The sequence below is a fragment of the Triplophysa dalaica genome, chromosome 5 (assembly GCF_015846415.1).
Source record: "Triplophysa dalaica isolate WHDGS20190420 chromosome 5, ASM1584641v1, whole genome shotgun sequence".
NCBI lineage: Eukaryota > Metazoa > Chordata > Actinopteri > Cypriniformes > Nemacheilidae > Triplophysa > Triplophysa dalaica.
Window position 1 is genome coordinate 17,495,747 of NC_079546.1, and position 17,256 is coordinate 17,513,002.

At 39.6% G+C, this 17,256-nt stretch overlaps 1 protein-coding gene across 6 annotated transcripts; it reads left to right on the forward strand.

Moving 5' to 3' along the window:
* The first annotated feature begins 5,367 nt into the window (after positions 1–5,367).
* On the forward strand, positions 5,368–17,056 carry LOC130421374 (uncharacterized). Of its 6 annotated transcripts, none has more exons than XM_056749196.1 (10): positions 5,371–6,352; positions 6,941–7,060; positions 7,213–7,360; positions 7,438–7,642; positions 8,635–8,734; positions 8,941–9,011; positions 10,242–10,350; positions 10,808–10,915; positions 12,409–12,548; positions 12,611–12,940. In XM_056749196.1, exons 1-10 carry the CDS (start codon positions 6,262–6,264, stop codon positions 12,836–12,838), a joined length of 1,320 nt encoding a protein of 439 aa, XP_056605174.1. In that variant the 5' UTR covers positions 5,371–6,261; the 3' UTR covers positions 12,839–12,940. The 6 variants fall into 6 exon arrangements, with proteins under 6 accessions (XP_056605172.1, XP_056605173.1, XP_056605174.1 ...); XM_056749197.1 differs by lacking the exon at positions 12,611–12,940 and adding an exon at positions 13,038–17,056 and having other exon boundaries at positions 5,372–6,352; positions 12,409–12,557; XM_056749198.1 differs by lacking the exon at positions 12,611–12,940 and adding an exon at positions 13,195–17,056 and having other exon boundaries at positions 5,372–6,352.
* The last annotated feature ends 200 nt before the right edge of the window (positions 17,057–17,256 follow it).

The following is a 17,256-nucleotide window of genomic DNA, read 5'->3' on the forward strand; positions in this document are numbered from 1 at the left end:
AGCAATAAAATTGATAAAAAAATGTGACTGTATATATAAAAAGAATATGAGCAAATAAAAATAAATTAGAAATAGAAGTGCAGTTGATGTGAACCAGCACAGTGCTCAGGTTGTGAATGCACAGCTAAACAAGTGTGTTTTTAATCTGGATTTAAAAGTAGCTACTGTTGGTGAATGTCTGATGTCTTCTGAGAGCAGATTCCAGCTACGGGTGGCGTAATGACTAAACGGTGACTCGCCCTGTTTTGAGTGAACCCTTGTTATCTCTAACTGACTTGATCCTGATGATCTGAGAAATCTGATTGGTTTATATTCAATGAGCATATCTGAGATGTATTTAGGTCCTAGACCATTAAGCGATTTATAGACAATTAATAATACTTTGAAGTTGATTCTAGAAGTAACTGGTAACCAGTGTAAGGACCTGAGGATTGGAGTGATATGCTCAGATTTTTTAGTTCTGGTCAGAATCCTGGCAGCAGCGTTCTGTATGAGCTGCAGCTGTCTGATGGTCTTTTTGGGAAGACCTGTAAGGAGTCCATTACAGTAATCCACCCTGCTGGTGATGAAAGCATGGACTAGTTTCTCTAAATCTTTGCTTGAGACAAAACATCTGATTCTGGCTATGTTTCTGAGATGGTAGTACGCTGATTTGCTTATTGCTTTGACATGACTGCTGAAACTAAGGTCAGACTCCAAAATGACCCCAAGATTTTTTACCTTGCTTTGTGTCTTTAGACCTCTTAAGTCAAGGTTTGCGTTTACCTTTTAGTTTCATCCTTGTTGCCAAAAACAATGACTTTAGTTTTGTTTTTATTAAACTGAAGGAAGTTTTGACACATCCAGCTGTTAATTTCATCAATGCATTGGCAAAGAGAGTCAATAGGCCTGTAGTCATTGGGTGAGAGGGCTAAGTAGATCTGAGTGTCGTGTGCATAGCTGTGGTAGGCAACTTGGTACTTTTTCATTATTTGGCCAAGTGGGAGCATATACAAATTGAAGAGGAGCGGAGCAAGAATTGAGCCCTGTGGAACACCACAAGTCATGGGTGTCCAGTCAGATTTATGGTTGCCTATGTTCACATAGTAACCTCTCCCTTGAAGGTATGACCCAAACCATTTAAGTACCAATCCAGAAAGCCCTACCCAGCTTTCCAGCCTATTTAGGAGTATGGTGTGATCTACCGTGTCAAAAGCAGCACTGAGATCTAGTAAAACCAGAACTGATATTTTGCCTGAATCAGAATTCAATCGAATATCATTAATTATCTTTATGAGCACTGTCTCTGTGCTATGATGCTGACGGAAACCAGACTGGTAATTGTCCAGGTAGCCATTTGAGTTCAAGAATTTGGTCAGCTGATTGAAGATAACCTTTTCTATGATCTTGCCTATAAAAGGAAGATCTGTTATTGGTCTGTAGTTAGACAGTAAGGTTTTGTCTAGATTGCCCTTTTTTAGAAGAGGTTGACAACTGCATTTTTTAGGGACTCTGGGAAAGTTCCTGAGAGCAGTGAGGTATTAACTATTTTTAGGAGATCTGCTTCCAAACAGTTAAACACTCTTTTGAAAAAGGATGTTGGAAGTGTGTCAAGGCTGCAAGTTGACTCCTTAAGATGCTGTACTGTTTCCTCCAGGGTTTTGAGATCAATTGTCTGAAATTCAGACAAAGTAACTAATTTCTGATGTACTGAGGTCAGACTGACCTGACTGCATGGAGCTTTGGCGATTTCCATTCTGATATTGCTGATCTTTTGAAGGAAAAAAGTTGCAAACTCATTGCATTTGTCATCAGACAGCATTTCTCTCGGAACTTGACTAGGGGGATTTGTTAGTCTCTATACAGTTGCAAAAAGGGCGCGAGTGTTATTTATTTTGCAGTTTATAATGATACACTGGACAGCAGCAATATTTTCAATTCCAAAGACCTTGTGCTGAATCCTTTGAAGGCAGCCACCACAGTCTTATGTGAGGAGAAGAGCCCCACAGTGTCTCTCATTGTGCCATTGAAGAGCATGATTGAACAGAGCATGGCACCAAATGATAGCGATTCCCCCACTGTGACCGACACAAAGTGAACAATCCTCAGTAATATTTCAGGGAGATATAGCTCTCTGCCATCTTCTGTTAGAGAGCACTACTCTGTGGATTAAGTAAACAATGTTTGATAGCAAAAGCTTTTCACTGCCCAAGTCATGCAATAAATCTGACATATTCATTTTGATACAAAATATGAAGCGATTTTCATTAACCCAATCAAATAGAAATAACAAAATACTATTTTGTATTTAAAATACATGTATCATACATACTCCCCAGCCCTGAGATGAGAGAAGAGGCAGCACCTCACTGTTCCACACATTGGAGAGAGGGGGCTCTGGGAGTCGAGTCAGAAGAGACAGAACCTGCTTCCAAGAAGACAGTGCTTGAGGATCTAATAGTGGACACTTTCTCAAAGACAGAAAAGTCCAGCAGAGGGATTGAGAAGGAAATTGATCTCTACAGAAGAGAGGCCGTTAACCCACTCATGTGCTGCCCTCTGAAGTGGTGGAGAGAAAACCGCTATAAATATCCTGTGCTATCTCCTTTTGCCAAAGCATACCTTTCCATCCCTGCTACCTCTGTTCCAAGCGAGCATGTTTTTTCAACTGCAGGAGACATAGTTACTGCCAAAAGTTCTCAACTGCTGCCAGTAATCGTCGATATGCTTATATTCTTGAAAAAGAATACGACCATATCTTAGACTGCTCTGTGTTCATTTATCTCTTTTGTCATGCTTGAAGAAAAAATGTGTTTCTGTTTGCACTTTAAGTTTTGAGAGAGCAATACTTTGTTTATGGATACACTTGTTGTTTGCATTTAAAGGGTTATTTCTGTTATTTATACTGTTTATTATTGTTTTATGTTCAATTTGTGGAAAGTAGATACATTTTTCATGTGAAATCGTACAGGGGAGAAGTCAGTCGGTAGAGTTTATAGCAAAACATCCGGCCGTTTCCGATGAGGCTGGGTGTGAGGATGCCAGCTCCACATCAGAGCTAGGTGACTCCAAGTAGGGCTGCAACTAATTTAAAATTAAATTAAAAAGTACAACACACACAAATATATTTGTCAATAATAACCTATATGGGAGAAAGCGCAGAATATACACTGCAAAAATTGCTTTTCTAACTTAGTAGTTTTGTCCCGTTGTCAGTCCAAATTTAAAAAAAATCGTATGTCAAGAAACATGAACTAGACACATGAAAAAGCATAAGAAATTATGTCTTGTTTTCTGAAAAAACACCTCAAATTAAGTGATTGTTTGCTTAAAGCAAGAAAAATTATCTGCCAATGGGGTACAAAAATAATCTTAATGGGATATAATTTCAAACAGAAGTTTTAAGCATCAATTAATTTTCTTGTCTAGTAATCTTGATTTCAGATTTTTTAGATATTCGGACTGGAAATTAGACAAAATTACTAAGGAAGTTTTGCAGTGTAGCTATACATGACAACAGATTGATAAATGAATGGTCCAAAAAAGGCGAGTGAATAAAAACGTGTCTTTAGTCTTACAATGCAAAGTGCAAAGTAACTACACCACCCCTGATTATACTGTTATTAACGAGCTAATGCTAACTTGTGATGCTTGTCAATCTGGATAACGAGTAAACATAAGCACCAGGGACATTACGTTCTTCACTTCGAAACGGAACAAAAGTAGGATTCTGTAGTGACTTAACCTGCTGTTGAACTCCCTTCCTCCTCATCACAGACTCAAACATGTTTGCGTTTCAGGTGCTGGATCATTGCCGCGTTGCTCCCGCCATGTCGCGTTTGCATATTTTGTAGTTAACACAGTTTTTCTGTTTATTTAGTGTGAAATGCTCCCGCACCTATGATGACTTGGGTCGCGGGGATTTCTCTGCCTCCGTCATGTATCTTTCCTCCGCTCGTTTTTTAATTTTTGCTCCGCCCTGTATATGAGGCGCCGAACTCTGCTAGCATCAGTGCGCGAGAGAGACCGAGTGTGTTTACTTCGCTCCGCGCTCAAATAAAGTTTTTTTTTAATAACCAAACGTCTCTGCGTCGCGCGACACAACGAATCGATAATGAAATTCGTTGACAACTTTTTTACTAATCGATTTTTATCGATTTTATCGATTCGTTGTTGCAGCCCTAACTCCAAGGAAGCCTGCTCCGGTGACGCGGCCTCAGTTGGCGACTCGGGTGACGTGGACTTTCAGCAAGATGCTGCAGGGGACGGCTCGTCCAGGGTGCTGGGGAACTCTGCCAAGCTCTGTAAAGATAGAAAGGGAGGTAGAAAGCAGACAGCGACAATTCAAACCGAACGTGACAGGAATTATAATCAAATGAGAGTGTGAGAAGTTCAAGAGAAACCCAAATTGGAGAACTCATCTCATCGGACTCCTAAAAGCTGGTGCTGCCGGCATGTCAGGGAGAAGCAGGGCAAGTCGGCCCTTTGTTTTTTTGCCCCATGCCGGTCACCCCTCCTCTTTGCCTACCTCTTGCCGGGCCATAGCACTTCAGCTTCCTCCTTCACATCGTAGTCACCTGCCTTGGCTGGCGATGCATCTTCGCCCACCAGCGCCTCCTCAAACAACCGCCGGTGTTCGATGGCTTTTCTCGCGTTTAAGTGTACGGCGTAAAACTTGTCAGCTGTGGACGTGTCGTGGCACATAAACTGTGCCACTTTCTGGCGGTTGTCTGAGTTGTGGCTATTTTTGGCCTGTGGTAGAGAGAACACAGCATGTTGTTTAGAGGCACACAAGCATAAAAGCTGAGCAAGGCGCAGATTCTCGACACTAACATGGGTGGCGATGGACGTACAGAGGTCGGTGATCATGGGCTCTCCAGGCAAACCCATCGACACCCAAGCTTTTCAGGTTTTTACAGGGGTTGTGTGTCTATGTGTAAAAAAAGAACTGTGCATCCGCCCCGCCCAACAGTATGTACCGCAGCATTAGAAGGGAAGCGTGGTTCGTCTTGTGCAGCACCATCTGCAGAAACACAGGGAAACAATGTTCAGAAAGGCGTAGAGCCGGATGTGACTGATGGCACTTTGGAAAAAAACTTACGTTGATCAGGAAGGCCCCTGTGCTGGATGACCTGACGGCATCCTGCGCCCCCTGGAAAAGTATAGATGTAAAAACTTCAGCTACGCTGTATTTGCTTTAAGATTAACTTTGATAATTGAATTGGTAAAAATAGACATTTATAAGTGGAAATTTCGAATGTGTATATATACAATTTTTTGTTTTTACAAACCGCATATATAGACATTTTAAAATGTAAATAACATGTTAAAAATGTAAATATTACAGCTAAATTCACTTATGAATTAATAATGAATTTAAAGTATTCCTTTTAAGAGCTAAAACCTTCGAAAATAGAAATACAGAACGAATGGAAACGCACAGCTTTCATTTTCAGTCTATTACTGCATCCCTTTACTATAACAGACTGTTAATGGATGCGCTTTCGTTTTAAGTATATAACACATGAACGTGGACGCCCAGAAGCCCAAATATTAATGGACATGTGGGGTTTTTTGTACGAGGGTCCGGGGAACCGAAATTACATGCAGCGGTACACAAACCCACTAGGTTCCCTTACCTGAGTGATTGTCTCAACCTCCACAGGGGGTAGGCCACTCAGGATCTCCTCGTCCCGTCCAGGAGCCAGAAATGGACGTTCCAGAGGTCTGGTTTTGGATGCCACAACGTGCCCTTACCCTGAGAAAGCATGGGATTGGAGTGACATGCTCAGATTGGATTGGAGTGATATGCTCAGATTGGATTGATATGCTCAGTGCCATGGGCACTTGAAAGTTACTATTCTTGCTTTCCTGAAAAGCTCTGATGTTATCACGCAAATCCAAAAATCTCTTGAGAACTTTTCCTCATCTCAGCCATCTTACCTCCTGCTTGTACAGCACATCTCCATATTGCGCATCCATCTCGTCCAACAGTACCTTGAACTGTCGGTGAGTCAGCACCTTGGAGCGTACGTTATTGACAATTTTGGCGACATCACCCATCACATCAACAAGACCAATGGATTTGGCACATACCTGTTCTTGATGTACAAAAAAGTGGTATTTCACAACTTTCCCCCCACATTGACTGACTTTTTGTGACACCAACATAGCAAGGCCACATTTCTTCCCTACCTTTGCACAGTGTAAATAATCACTGTTTATGTTCTTCTTTTAACTTTAAATGAGAGATCATGTTTTTCTGTATATCTCTGGCGCACAATGTCATATTGCGTTCAAATGCCAAAACATCGTCCAGCATCTGCACGGGTGTGCACCCCTTACCCTGGAGAGTTATGTTCAGAATTTTCAGGTGATTTGTCATATCCAACATGAAGTGCAACTTTTCTAACCAATCTACATCCTCCAATTTGTGATAGGTAAGGCCTTTGCTTTCCATGAAGGTTTTCACATGTTCCAGACAAGCATCAAATCATTTCAGCACCTCTCCATGCATTTGAGTCGATTCTTTACAAAGATTATGGAAACGGTTCAATTCACTTTGGTTAGTGATTCAGTTTGAATGACTCGACTGAATAGTTTGTGACCTGAAACATCAACGCGATGGTACAGGAAACGTAATGTTAATTCTATTCTAAACACATGACACAATATTTCAGTATACTATTGTTTTTATTATAGTGCACAATAGAAAATTGTAGCTTGATATAGTATTCTGTAGTAGTACATCAAACTGATCAACTGGTAGTAAATGTAGTGTAATATACTGTGGTATAAACATGTTTATACTGTATATGTTTATGCTCTGATATAAACAATAGGTTCATTGCAACATATGTGTCAACAAAGCCTGTCAGATTGATATTCACACAATAAATGCAATATAACCTAATGTAAATAATTCTGACCCCACAACTGACTCTTAAATTTGTGATTTCAGTGAATACCAGAATAAGAACCAAAGACAGGTTCCTTACCCCTCCTCAAGAGGCTGAACTGCATATTAATTTCGGAAGAGACAAGAATTCAGTTTTTTCTAAATATATCAATGAAACTAAAGGTAAGTTTGGAAGCTCATACTTAGAACACCTTAATAAATATATATACAGTATATATATATATATATATATTTCAAAAAATGTGTTTCCTGTTTATAACACAGTTCAGGTTAAGTACCTCAGGTCTTTTAACATTTTTAAACCATTTTAACAGGACGTGGCGTTTTTGCCAAAGAATGTATTGCAAAGGGGTCCTTCATTCTTCAATACCGAGGAACTCTGTATGAAGAAAGCAATAGGAAGTTCAGTGAAGTCTCAAATCCATATGCATATTATTTCAAACATAACGGAAATGGTTATTGGTAAGTCAAATGTTTCTATCTTATTTGAAATGCCTATTTCTCATTGTCAAATGATGTAACAATTCATTTTTTTACAGTATTGATGCTTCACATGATGATGGCTCCCTGGGTAGACTAGTAAATGATGATAAAAAACCCAATGCAAAAATGTTGAAAATAGAGGTGAATGGCATGCCACATCTCTGTTTGTTTGCGATGAAAAATATTCCTGAAGGCCAAGAAATAACCTATGACTACGGAGGAGCTGACCTTCCTTGGCGTTTGAAAAGGGAGCATTCCAAGGTAATCGGGATTATTTTTTAATCACTGTAATGTGCAAATGTTCGTCACATTAAAGTCATAGTTCACCCAAAAATACAAAATCTGTCATCATTTACTCCCTTTTTTGTCATTTCAAACCTGTATGATTTTCTTTTTCTGCAGAACAAAAGAAGATATTCTAAAGCAGGTTGGTAACCTAACAACAGTGGTCCCTATTGACCTCTATTGTATGGACATGAAACCATTGAGAAGTCAGCAGGAACCGCTGTTGTTAGCTTACCAACATTCTTCACAATATCATATTTTTCTGCAGTCTTATTCTGCAGAAAAAGAAAATCATACAGAATTGAATTGACAAGATGGTGAGTAAATGGTGACAGAATTTTTATTTTTGGGTGGACTATTCATTTCAGTTTAGTGATAATTTCAGTAATAGTATTCATTTTAATTGGTATTAGCATGGGCTTAGCAGACCTGGCAAACGTAGGATTGCATTCCTCATTTTTTTAACCACCATGTTACTCTTCCACCCTTGGACAAATACACATTTAAATACGCCTTTATTCAAGTTAACTGTAATGTTTGAGCGAACGGCTATGGACATTGACTAACGCCTGTACGTTTGAAGTAAGCTGGGACAATTGATTTAAAATTTGTGCAAAGGCGTGTCTTCTAATCAAATAACAAATAGTCCACTGTAAGGTAGGAAGCCCTAGTAATTTACTTTAGTGATTTTTAGATGCTGGTTCACTTGTTATATTTGTTAATTGGTAAAGCAGCCTCAACGTGAGCTTCATTTCAGAAATGCCAGCAATATGGTTCTAAAAGCACCATGCCGGTTTTTAGACGTCTATATTTTTCTGAAAGGTTTATTTGATTGTAAAGATTTTGTTTGCTTGTTTAAAATCAATCAGACATGATATTTGTAATAATGAAGGAAGTGGTTCTGCGACAGTCTAAAAACAAAGCCATATGTTATGGTATCACGTATTAAGAATTATTTTTTTCTGCAGCAGACTGTGCTTGAAACTACCACTGGAAAACAGAGCCAAAGTGCCATAGTAGCATTACAAAGCCAGCAAGATCAAGATGACCTGGGAATGGAGATGCCAGGTATGAATACCACATTTTGTCTTCTCATGATGGACACAACCATCTTGTGATCATAGTTACACTTGTATGACACAAGTTTAGTTAAAGCTGTGTGAGTGGTTGGATCTACCACTGCATGGCAGACAAAGGGCTGTAGGAGTGGGTTGGAAGCTTTGTTCTTTCTCTCAGCGTTTCTGATATTCATGTCTCTCTTTTTGTCCATTTAGTCAATTCCACCAACGACCAGCCTTGCCAGGTGCCTTCAGCAGATGCCTTTATGGACACTGAACACAGTAAGGTAAGAATCAACAAATCTTTTTTGAACTGCAAATGCTTTTTAGTTGTTTTCTGTGGTGGTTTGTGGGTATGTTAGACTTCATGGCCAGCTTTATTAGAATTGTTAATGTAAAATTTCTGCTCCTTCATCTACTGTTCAAGATAAAATAACAGTTGTAACTGGCCATACAGCAACCTTATGTCTGAAGGCCATCACGTTTTGCTATATCAGGACTTGTGTATGTAGTCCCATAGACACCACTTCATTACTGTGTCTCTCATATGTGTGTAACACCATCATGGTGTACAAGGACATGGTTCGGTATATCAGAACTTGTGTATGTAGTCACATTGACACCAATTCATTACTGTGTCTCTCATATGTGTGTAACACCATCATGGTGTACAAGGACATGGTTTGGTATATCAGGACTTGTGTATGTAGTCCCATAGACACCACTTCATTACTGTGTCTCTCATATGTGTGTAACACCATCATGGTGTACAAGGACATGGTTCGGTATATCAGGACTTGTGTATGTAGTCACATTGACACCAATTCATTACTGTGTCTCTCATATGTGTGTAACACCATCATGGTGTACAAGGACATGGTTTGGTATATCAGGACTTGTGTATGTAGTCCCATAGACACCACTTCATTACTGTGTCTCTCATATGTGTGTAACACCATCATGGTGTACAAGGACGTGGTTCGGTATATCAGGACTTGTGTATGTAGTCACATTGACAACAATTCATTATTGTGTCTCTCATATGTGTGTAACACAATCATGGTGTACAAGGACGTGGTTTGGTATATCAGGACTTGTGTATGTAGTCACATTGACACCAATTCATTACTGTGTCTCTCATATGTGTGTAACACCATCATGGTGTACAAGGACGTGGTTCAGTATATCATGACTTGTGTATGTAGTCCCATAGACACCAATTCATTAGTGTGTCTCTCATATGTGTGTAACACCATCATGGTGTACAAGGACATGGTTCGGTATATCAGGACTTGTGTATGAAGTCCCCAATCCGCATTATGGTTCTAAAAGCACCATGCCGGTTTTTAGACGTCTATATTTTTCTGAAAGGTTTATTTGATTGTAAAGATTCTGTTTGCCTGTTTAAAATCAATAAGACATGATATTTGTAATAATGAAGGAAGTGGTTCTGCAACAGTCTAAAAACAAAGCCATATGTTATGGTATCACGTATTAAGAATTATTTTTTTCTGCAGCAGACTGTGCTTGAAACTACCACTGGAAAACAGAGCCAAAGTGCCATAGTAGCATTGCAAAGCCAGCAAGATCAAGATGACCTGGGAATGGAGACATCATTAACTTCAGGTATATTCCATAAAAAACCAGTATCTCTAAAGTGCATTTTTCTTTTTACATCTCCATAAATGTGATATTTTTTTGCAAGTCTATTTAATTTAATAAAGGAATAAAATAATATACAATATTTTATTCATGTGGGTGTGTCATTGTTAACCAGAAAAATTATATGGCCTACACATTAGAGTCAGCTTTTGTTTCAGGGTTAAGAACAAGGTTAATTTAGATTCTTTGCAATATCAAAACAATTATAGAGGTTATAACAGTATAATCATGTATTTGTTTTCCTTGCCTATGGCCAGCAACCATTTTATTTATTTTTCAATAATGTAAGAAATCAATATTTGTTAATGTACGAGTCTAAAATAGCGTTATAGTTCTATGAAACCATATTTCCTAGTACTAACTGGTTAAAATCTACATCTTGTAAAACTATAATCAAAATTGTTGTTTGCTTATTTTTCAGTTTGTAAACATAACTGTACAACGACCAAACAACTGTCCTCTTTTGAGAAATGTGTGACTTGCACAGGACCATTCTCCCCTCTCAAATGGGTTGGAGTCAAATGTAAAGGTAATTATCAAAATCCTTAAGATTCTGTGTATTCTGTGTATTGGTTATCCTTGCATTTTAAAGCAAATCATTTCGGTGCTATGCAAAACCCAAAAAACATCTATGGCTCAGACCGTATTCACTTGGTAAAATATGTTGAAGTGATGTCTTAAAGGTTTATGTACTTTAAAATAGATTCTTTACTTGTATATGATGTATCAAAGTGAACTTTTTGTAACTAATTATAAAAAAATGAGTAATATTATCAGACAACAATCATGGTGTTGATTCATAGCAGTTTTAGGGTGTACTCTCATTTAGCCCAGTTACTCTCAACTGTGCCCCGCTGGCCTGCACTCACATTGCTCTTTACCATTCACACCCGGGCATGCTTTCATCATTACGATGTGACTGCTTCGAAGCAAACGTTAACAAAGCGATCTCTTTCAGCACAACGGAATCCATCGCAATGTTCAGTTTGTGGCTTATTAGAGGTATTTAACTTCATGCATGTGCTGCACAGACTGATTTGCTTAAATTATGTCATTGTCCTACGATAGTAAACGGCTCATTTTGCATTTAAATAACCCTCTCGTACTTTATTTTCGTACATTTACATTACATTTACATCAATGCATTTGGCAGATGCTTTTATCCAAAGCGATTTACATTGCTTTATCCTATACATTTTACATAGGTATTTGCAATCCCCTGGGATCGAACCCACAACCTTGCTCTTACCACTGAGCTACAGGAAAGCTATCATTTCACAATGTTGATTATGTTTGACAAACCTAGAGTAGTTGTGGGTGCGGTGACACACGCCTGCTCGTGAAAGTGCGCTGTTTATCAGTTTTTAACGGTGACAGCTGAATCTCAAGGAGGAATTTAAACGGTTGCATAATTGGCGTCATGCTCTCAGTTCTGCGCTCCGATGCCATTTGCTATTACACTACATTTGTACCACATCCGAGCCCAATCGCACCGTGCTATGGCCCACCTCTTCCAAGCGAGCCAGGAACCGTGAAACGAACTATGCCCGGGCACGATACGGAGCTATCACACTAGTCAAATGAACCGGGCTTTGGGTGTCCAACATCCTCGGGCACAGTTCAGATTGCCTAGTGCGAGTACATCCAAGAGGAGTTGGATTGATTGGACACACCTGGACCTCATCACTTCCTGTTTGCTGAGAGAGCGTGGTTTGAGACAGAGCTCCGTCAAACTTTTTCTAAATATATCGTTTATTCCTGTTATTTCTTAATATTTATATTGTAAATTGATAACTCACAGAGGGTTAAACCTATCCTTAAGTGTATCCCATACCAAATATCGTCATATAACGCACAGATAGATTTGTTTTATATGATCATTCGCTATTAGCACTCAGGCTGTTAGCATTCCCAGCCTTTAGTTTCTGAATATTGCCTTTACTGCTTAACTCACTGTTCTCATTATGACACCACTAATGGCTAATGATTCAGATATGTGTTTAACGTTACCTTTGAGTGCAGATGATGAATCTTTCTTCGCACTTCAGTCAGAACTGGAAGTATTGGAGAAGCAGATCCACGATCTACTCGAGAGGCAAACACGTCTGCGAGAACGTAAAACGGCGATGGAAACATCCCGGGCTGACGCTCGCAAAGCTGCGGTAAGTGTTCGACGTGATTGTAATACTCCTATCACTTCTACTCCGTGTGTTTCTATGCACAGAGCCCAGGCTTCAAGATCACGACGAGCCGAAATGAACTTCACTCCTGCACCTGCACACACACGGCGGAAGGCGAAATCCAGGACCGGAGCGATGACCTCTCCCCCACCGCCGCGACCGGTCTTCGAGATTTCTACGAGAAATCGATTTGCCGCCCTCTGCGAGACGAAATCCAACGCTGTGGTCATCGGAGACTCAATCGTCCGGAACGTACGCGCCTCCTTCAATGAAGGTAAGGTGCGCACTCACTGTTTTCCTGGCCCCCGTGTTCTCGATGTGTCTGCGCAGGTAACTGCGATTCTGAAGGAGGATGCAAGAGTAGGAGCCGTAGTTCTGCACGCGGGGGTCATGATGTGAGAATGCGGCAGTCGGAGATCCTGAAGAGGGACTTCAGGAGTCTGGTCGATACTGTTCGCAACGCATCGCCCACGGCGAGGATCATCGTATCAGGGCCGCTTCCAACTTACCGACGAGGGAACGAAAAGTTCAGTAGACTATTTACGCTTAATAATTGGTTAATGTCATGGTGTATTGAACAGAAGCTGCTCTTTGTAAATAATTTTGATCTGTTCTGGGAGCGACCTAGGCTTTTCCGCCCCGACGGGCTGCACCCCAGCAGCATTGGAGCGGAAATTCTGTCTGACAACATCTCAAAGACGCTACGCACCATTTGACTAGTAAGTACAAATTTTAACTACAGTCTGTGTTCTTCTCACCCAACTGTTAAGAATGTTACTGCTTTCAAATGCATAGAGACTGTGTCTGTCCCCCGAATAATACAACCAAATAATAATTTATTTAAAAGTCAGAGAAAAAATCTTATCATGATTAAACCAAAAGACAATATATTTAATGAGCAAAACCAACGCCTAAAGTTTGGGCTACTTAATATTAGATCACTAAATCCAAAAGCAGTTATTGTAAATGAAATGATCACAGACAACAGTTTTGATATACTCTGCCTTACTGAAACCTGGCTTAAGCCAAATGATTATTTTGGTCTAAATGAGTCTACTCCTCCAAGCTACGGTTATATTCATGAGCCACGTCCGGTTGGTCGAGGTGGTGGTGTCGCAACAATCTTTAGAGACTTTCTTACCGTTACTCGGAGAACAATGCATACATTTAAATCATTTGAAATGCTTGCGTTGAACATAACAGTTCCAAACAAAAGTAAAAAATCATTGGTCTCTCTTACATTGGTTACTGTGTATAGACCCCCTGGGCCGTACACTAATTTTCTGATAGAGTTCGCAGACTTCTTATCGGATCTATTGGTTAACGTCGATAAAGTACTGATTGTTGGAGATTTTAATATCCACGTAGACAGTGCTAACGATCCATTAGCTGTGGCGTTTAAAGAACTACTAGACTCTTGTGGTGTAACACAATACATCAATAGACCTACTCATCGCCTTAATCATACCCTAGACTTGATTATATCTCACGGAGCCGATCTAACCAATATCGATATTATACCTCAAAGCGACGATGTTTCCGATCACCATCTTATAATATGTACACTGCGCACTGCAGAAATCAGTTGTATATCTCGTTATCGACAAGGTAGAACAATCACCTCAACTACTAAAGATAGTTTCGTAAAGAACTTGCCAGATCTGACTTCTCTAATAACCTTTCCAACGAATATAAAATTGCTCGATGACATGACCAGCAACATGGGCACTATTTTCTCTAATACATTAGAAGCGGTCGCACCTATGAAGTCAAAAAGGATAAATGAAAAGAACATAGCACCATGGTATGATAACACCACTCGCGCCCTAAAAAGAGAAACGCGTAAACTGCAGCGAAAATGGAAACAAACCCAATTAGAGGTCTTTAAAATTGCATGGAAAGAGAGTGCAAGCTGTTACAAAAAGGCACTAAAAGAAGCAAAAGCCGAGCACTTCCGTAACCTCATAGAAAATAACAAAAACAATCCAAGGTTTTTATTTAGTACAATTGCTAATTTAACAAACAAACAGACTCCACCTGACCTGGGTATTCCGCCGCACCTTGGTAGCAATGAATTCATGAAATTTTTTACCGAGAAAATCGAAATAATACGAGACAACATAGCTAAAACCAAACCTCCAAGTTTGTCGGAAGAATTAGTTTCAACCGTCACCCAAAAAGAAAAGCTAGAGTGTTTTTCTCCTATAAATCAGGAAGATTTAATTAAAATTATTGCAACATCCAAACCGACGACATGCTTATTAGACCCCATTCCGACTACTTTATTAAAAGAGTTACTACCTGCTGTAATTGAGCCCATTTGTAACATAATCAACTCGTCTATTAATCTAGGACATGTCCCAGGACCCTTTAAACTGGCTGTAATTAAGCCTCTTATCAAAAAAACAAATTTAGACCCAAATGAACTTGGAAGCTATAGACCGATTTCAAATCTCCCGTACTTGTCTAAAATACTAGAAAAAGTAGTGTCAACTCAACTGTGTACCTTCCTACAAAATAATGACATGCACGAAAAGTTTCAGTCTGGCTTTAGACCGCATCACAGCACTGAAACTGCGCTCGTTAGAATTACAAATGACCTTCTTATTGCTTCAGATAAAGGAAACATCTCACTCTTAGTCCTGCTTGACCTTAGTGCTGCTTTCGATACTGTAGACCATAAAATACTACTAGATCGTTTACACCATTATATCGGTATTCAGGGACAGGCACTGCAATGGTTCAGATCTTACTTAACAGACCGATATCAATACGTCCATTTAAATGGGAAATCGTCAAATCTTACGCAAGTCAATTATGGATTACCTCAGGGATCGGTTTTAGGACCCTTGCTTTTCTCCATATACATGCTGCCCCTCGGCAACATTATTAGAAAACATGGAATTAGCTTCCACTGTTATGCAGATGATACTCAGCTATATATCTCATCAAGACCAGATGATTCCTTTAAGCTATCCAAACTGGAAGAGTGCATCGAGGACATAAAACATTGGATGACTAGTAATTTCCTCCTTTTGAACTCTAGCAAAACAGAAATATTACTTATAGCACCAAAATTAAGTAAACCGAATATCTCCGATTACAGCCTGCAAATTGAAAGCTGCACTGTTACTCCAACAAATACAGTTAAAGACCTAGGCGTTATATTAGACGGCAACCTGTCATTTAAAAATCACATCTCAAATATCACAAAAACAGCCTTCTTCCACCTTAGAAATGTTGCCAAATTACGAAATAGTTTATGTGTTGCAGACGCAGAAAAGCTTATTCATGCATTTGTGACCTCACGGCTTGACTATTGTAATGCTCTACTTAGTGGTTGTCCTGTATCATCGATAAACAAACTACAGTTAGTTCAGAATGCAGCTGCCAGAGTTCTTACTAGGTCAAGAAAATACGATCACATAACCCCAGTTTTATCATCGCTTCACTGGCTACCCATTAAGTATCGCATTGATTTTAAAATTATTTTAATTACTTACAAAGCCCTGAACGGTTTAGCACCTACTTACTTAACCGAGCTTTTATCACGTTACAACCCATCACGCTCGCTGAGATCTCAAAACTTAGGACTTTTGACAATACCTAGAATAACAAAATCCACCAAAGGTGGACAAGCTTTCTCATACGTAGCACCTAAACTCTGGAATAGCCTTCCTGATACTATTCGAGGGTCAGACACACTCTCCCAATTTAAATCTAGATTAAAGACACATCTTTTCAGCCAAGCTTTCACTTAATGCATAGTTAATGAACAGCAGCTACGCTAATTATTCTCTTCATTCTCTTTCCGCCTCTGCCTCGGGATGCCCATCCCGAGGTAGGAAGAAGTTCCACCATGTCCAGACGACCGACAGATGCCCATCCCCATGCCCATCCCGAGGTAGGAAGAAGTTCCACCATGTCCAGATGATTGACAGATGCCCATCCCCAATTTGAGATTACACCAGATACAGCTGCAGACTGACTGACCATCCCAGCTCCATCTAAGGCAATTCCACCAGCTGCCAAGAGAAATATGACCATCGGACCATCCCAGCTCAGACCACTACATCCCCAACCAAGAGCAAAGACGGACTATTTGTCTTATTAATGCTGAAGTTAAAATATTTGATATTAAATGCTAAACTAAAAAGCAGCTATGACATGTCAGAGGGGATCTGGCCCTCCCGGTTGAGCCTGGTTTCTCCCGAGGTTTTTTTCTCCATTAATCAATCATTGGAGTTTGGGTTCCTCGCCACAGCAGGGCAGTGTTGGCCTGCTCACCGGGAGACTGCATTCATTCATTTATTTATTTATTTATTTAGAAATTAGATGTTATTTATTAGAATGAACTTACTCGTTGTATAAATACCATGCACTGTGCTGTGTTTTAACTTTTCTGTTTTTCCTGTTTGCCCCTGTAAAGCTGCTTTGAAACAATACACATTGTGAAAAGCGCTATATAAATAAACTTGAATTGAATTGAACCCTTAATTTGAAGCTAACTATTGTTCAACCTATACCCCAGTAATTGAGTTAATCATGATTTATACTTTTTCAGCTTGCCTCACTGTATGGCACCCACACTGTTTTAAAAGACTACACGATTCTATAAGCATTCACCATACATAACTATATCTGAAGATATAACATCTTATTATATGCATGTAATATTAAAAGCAATGCC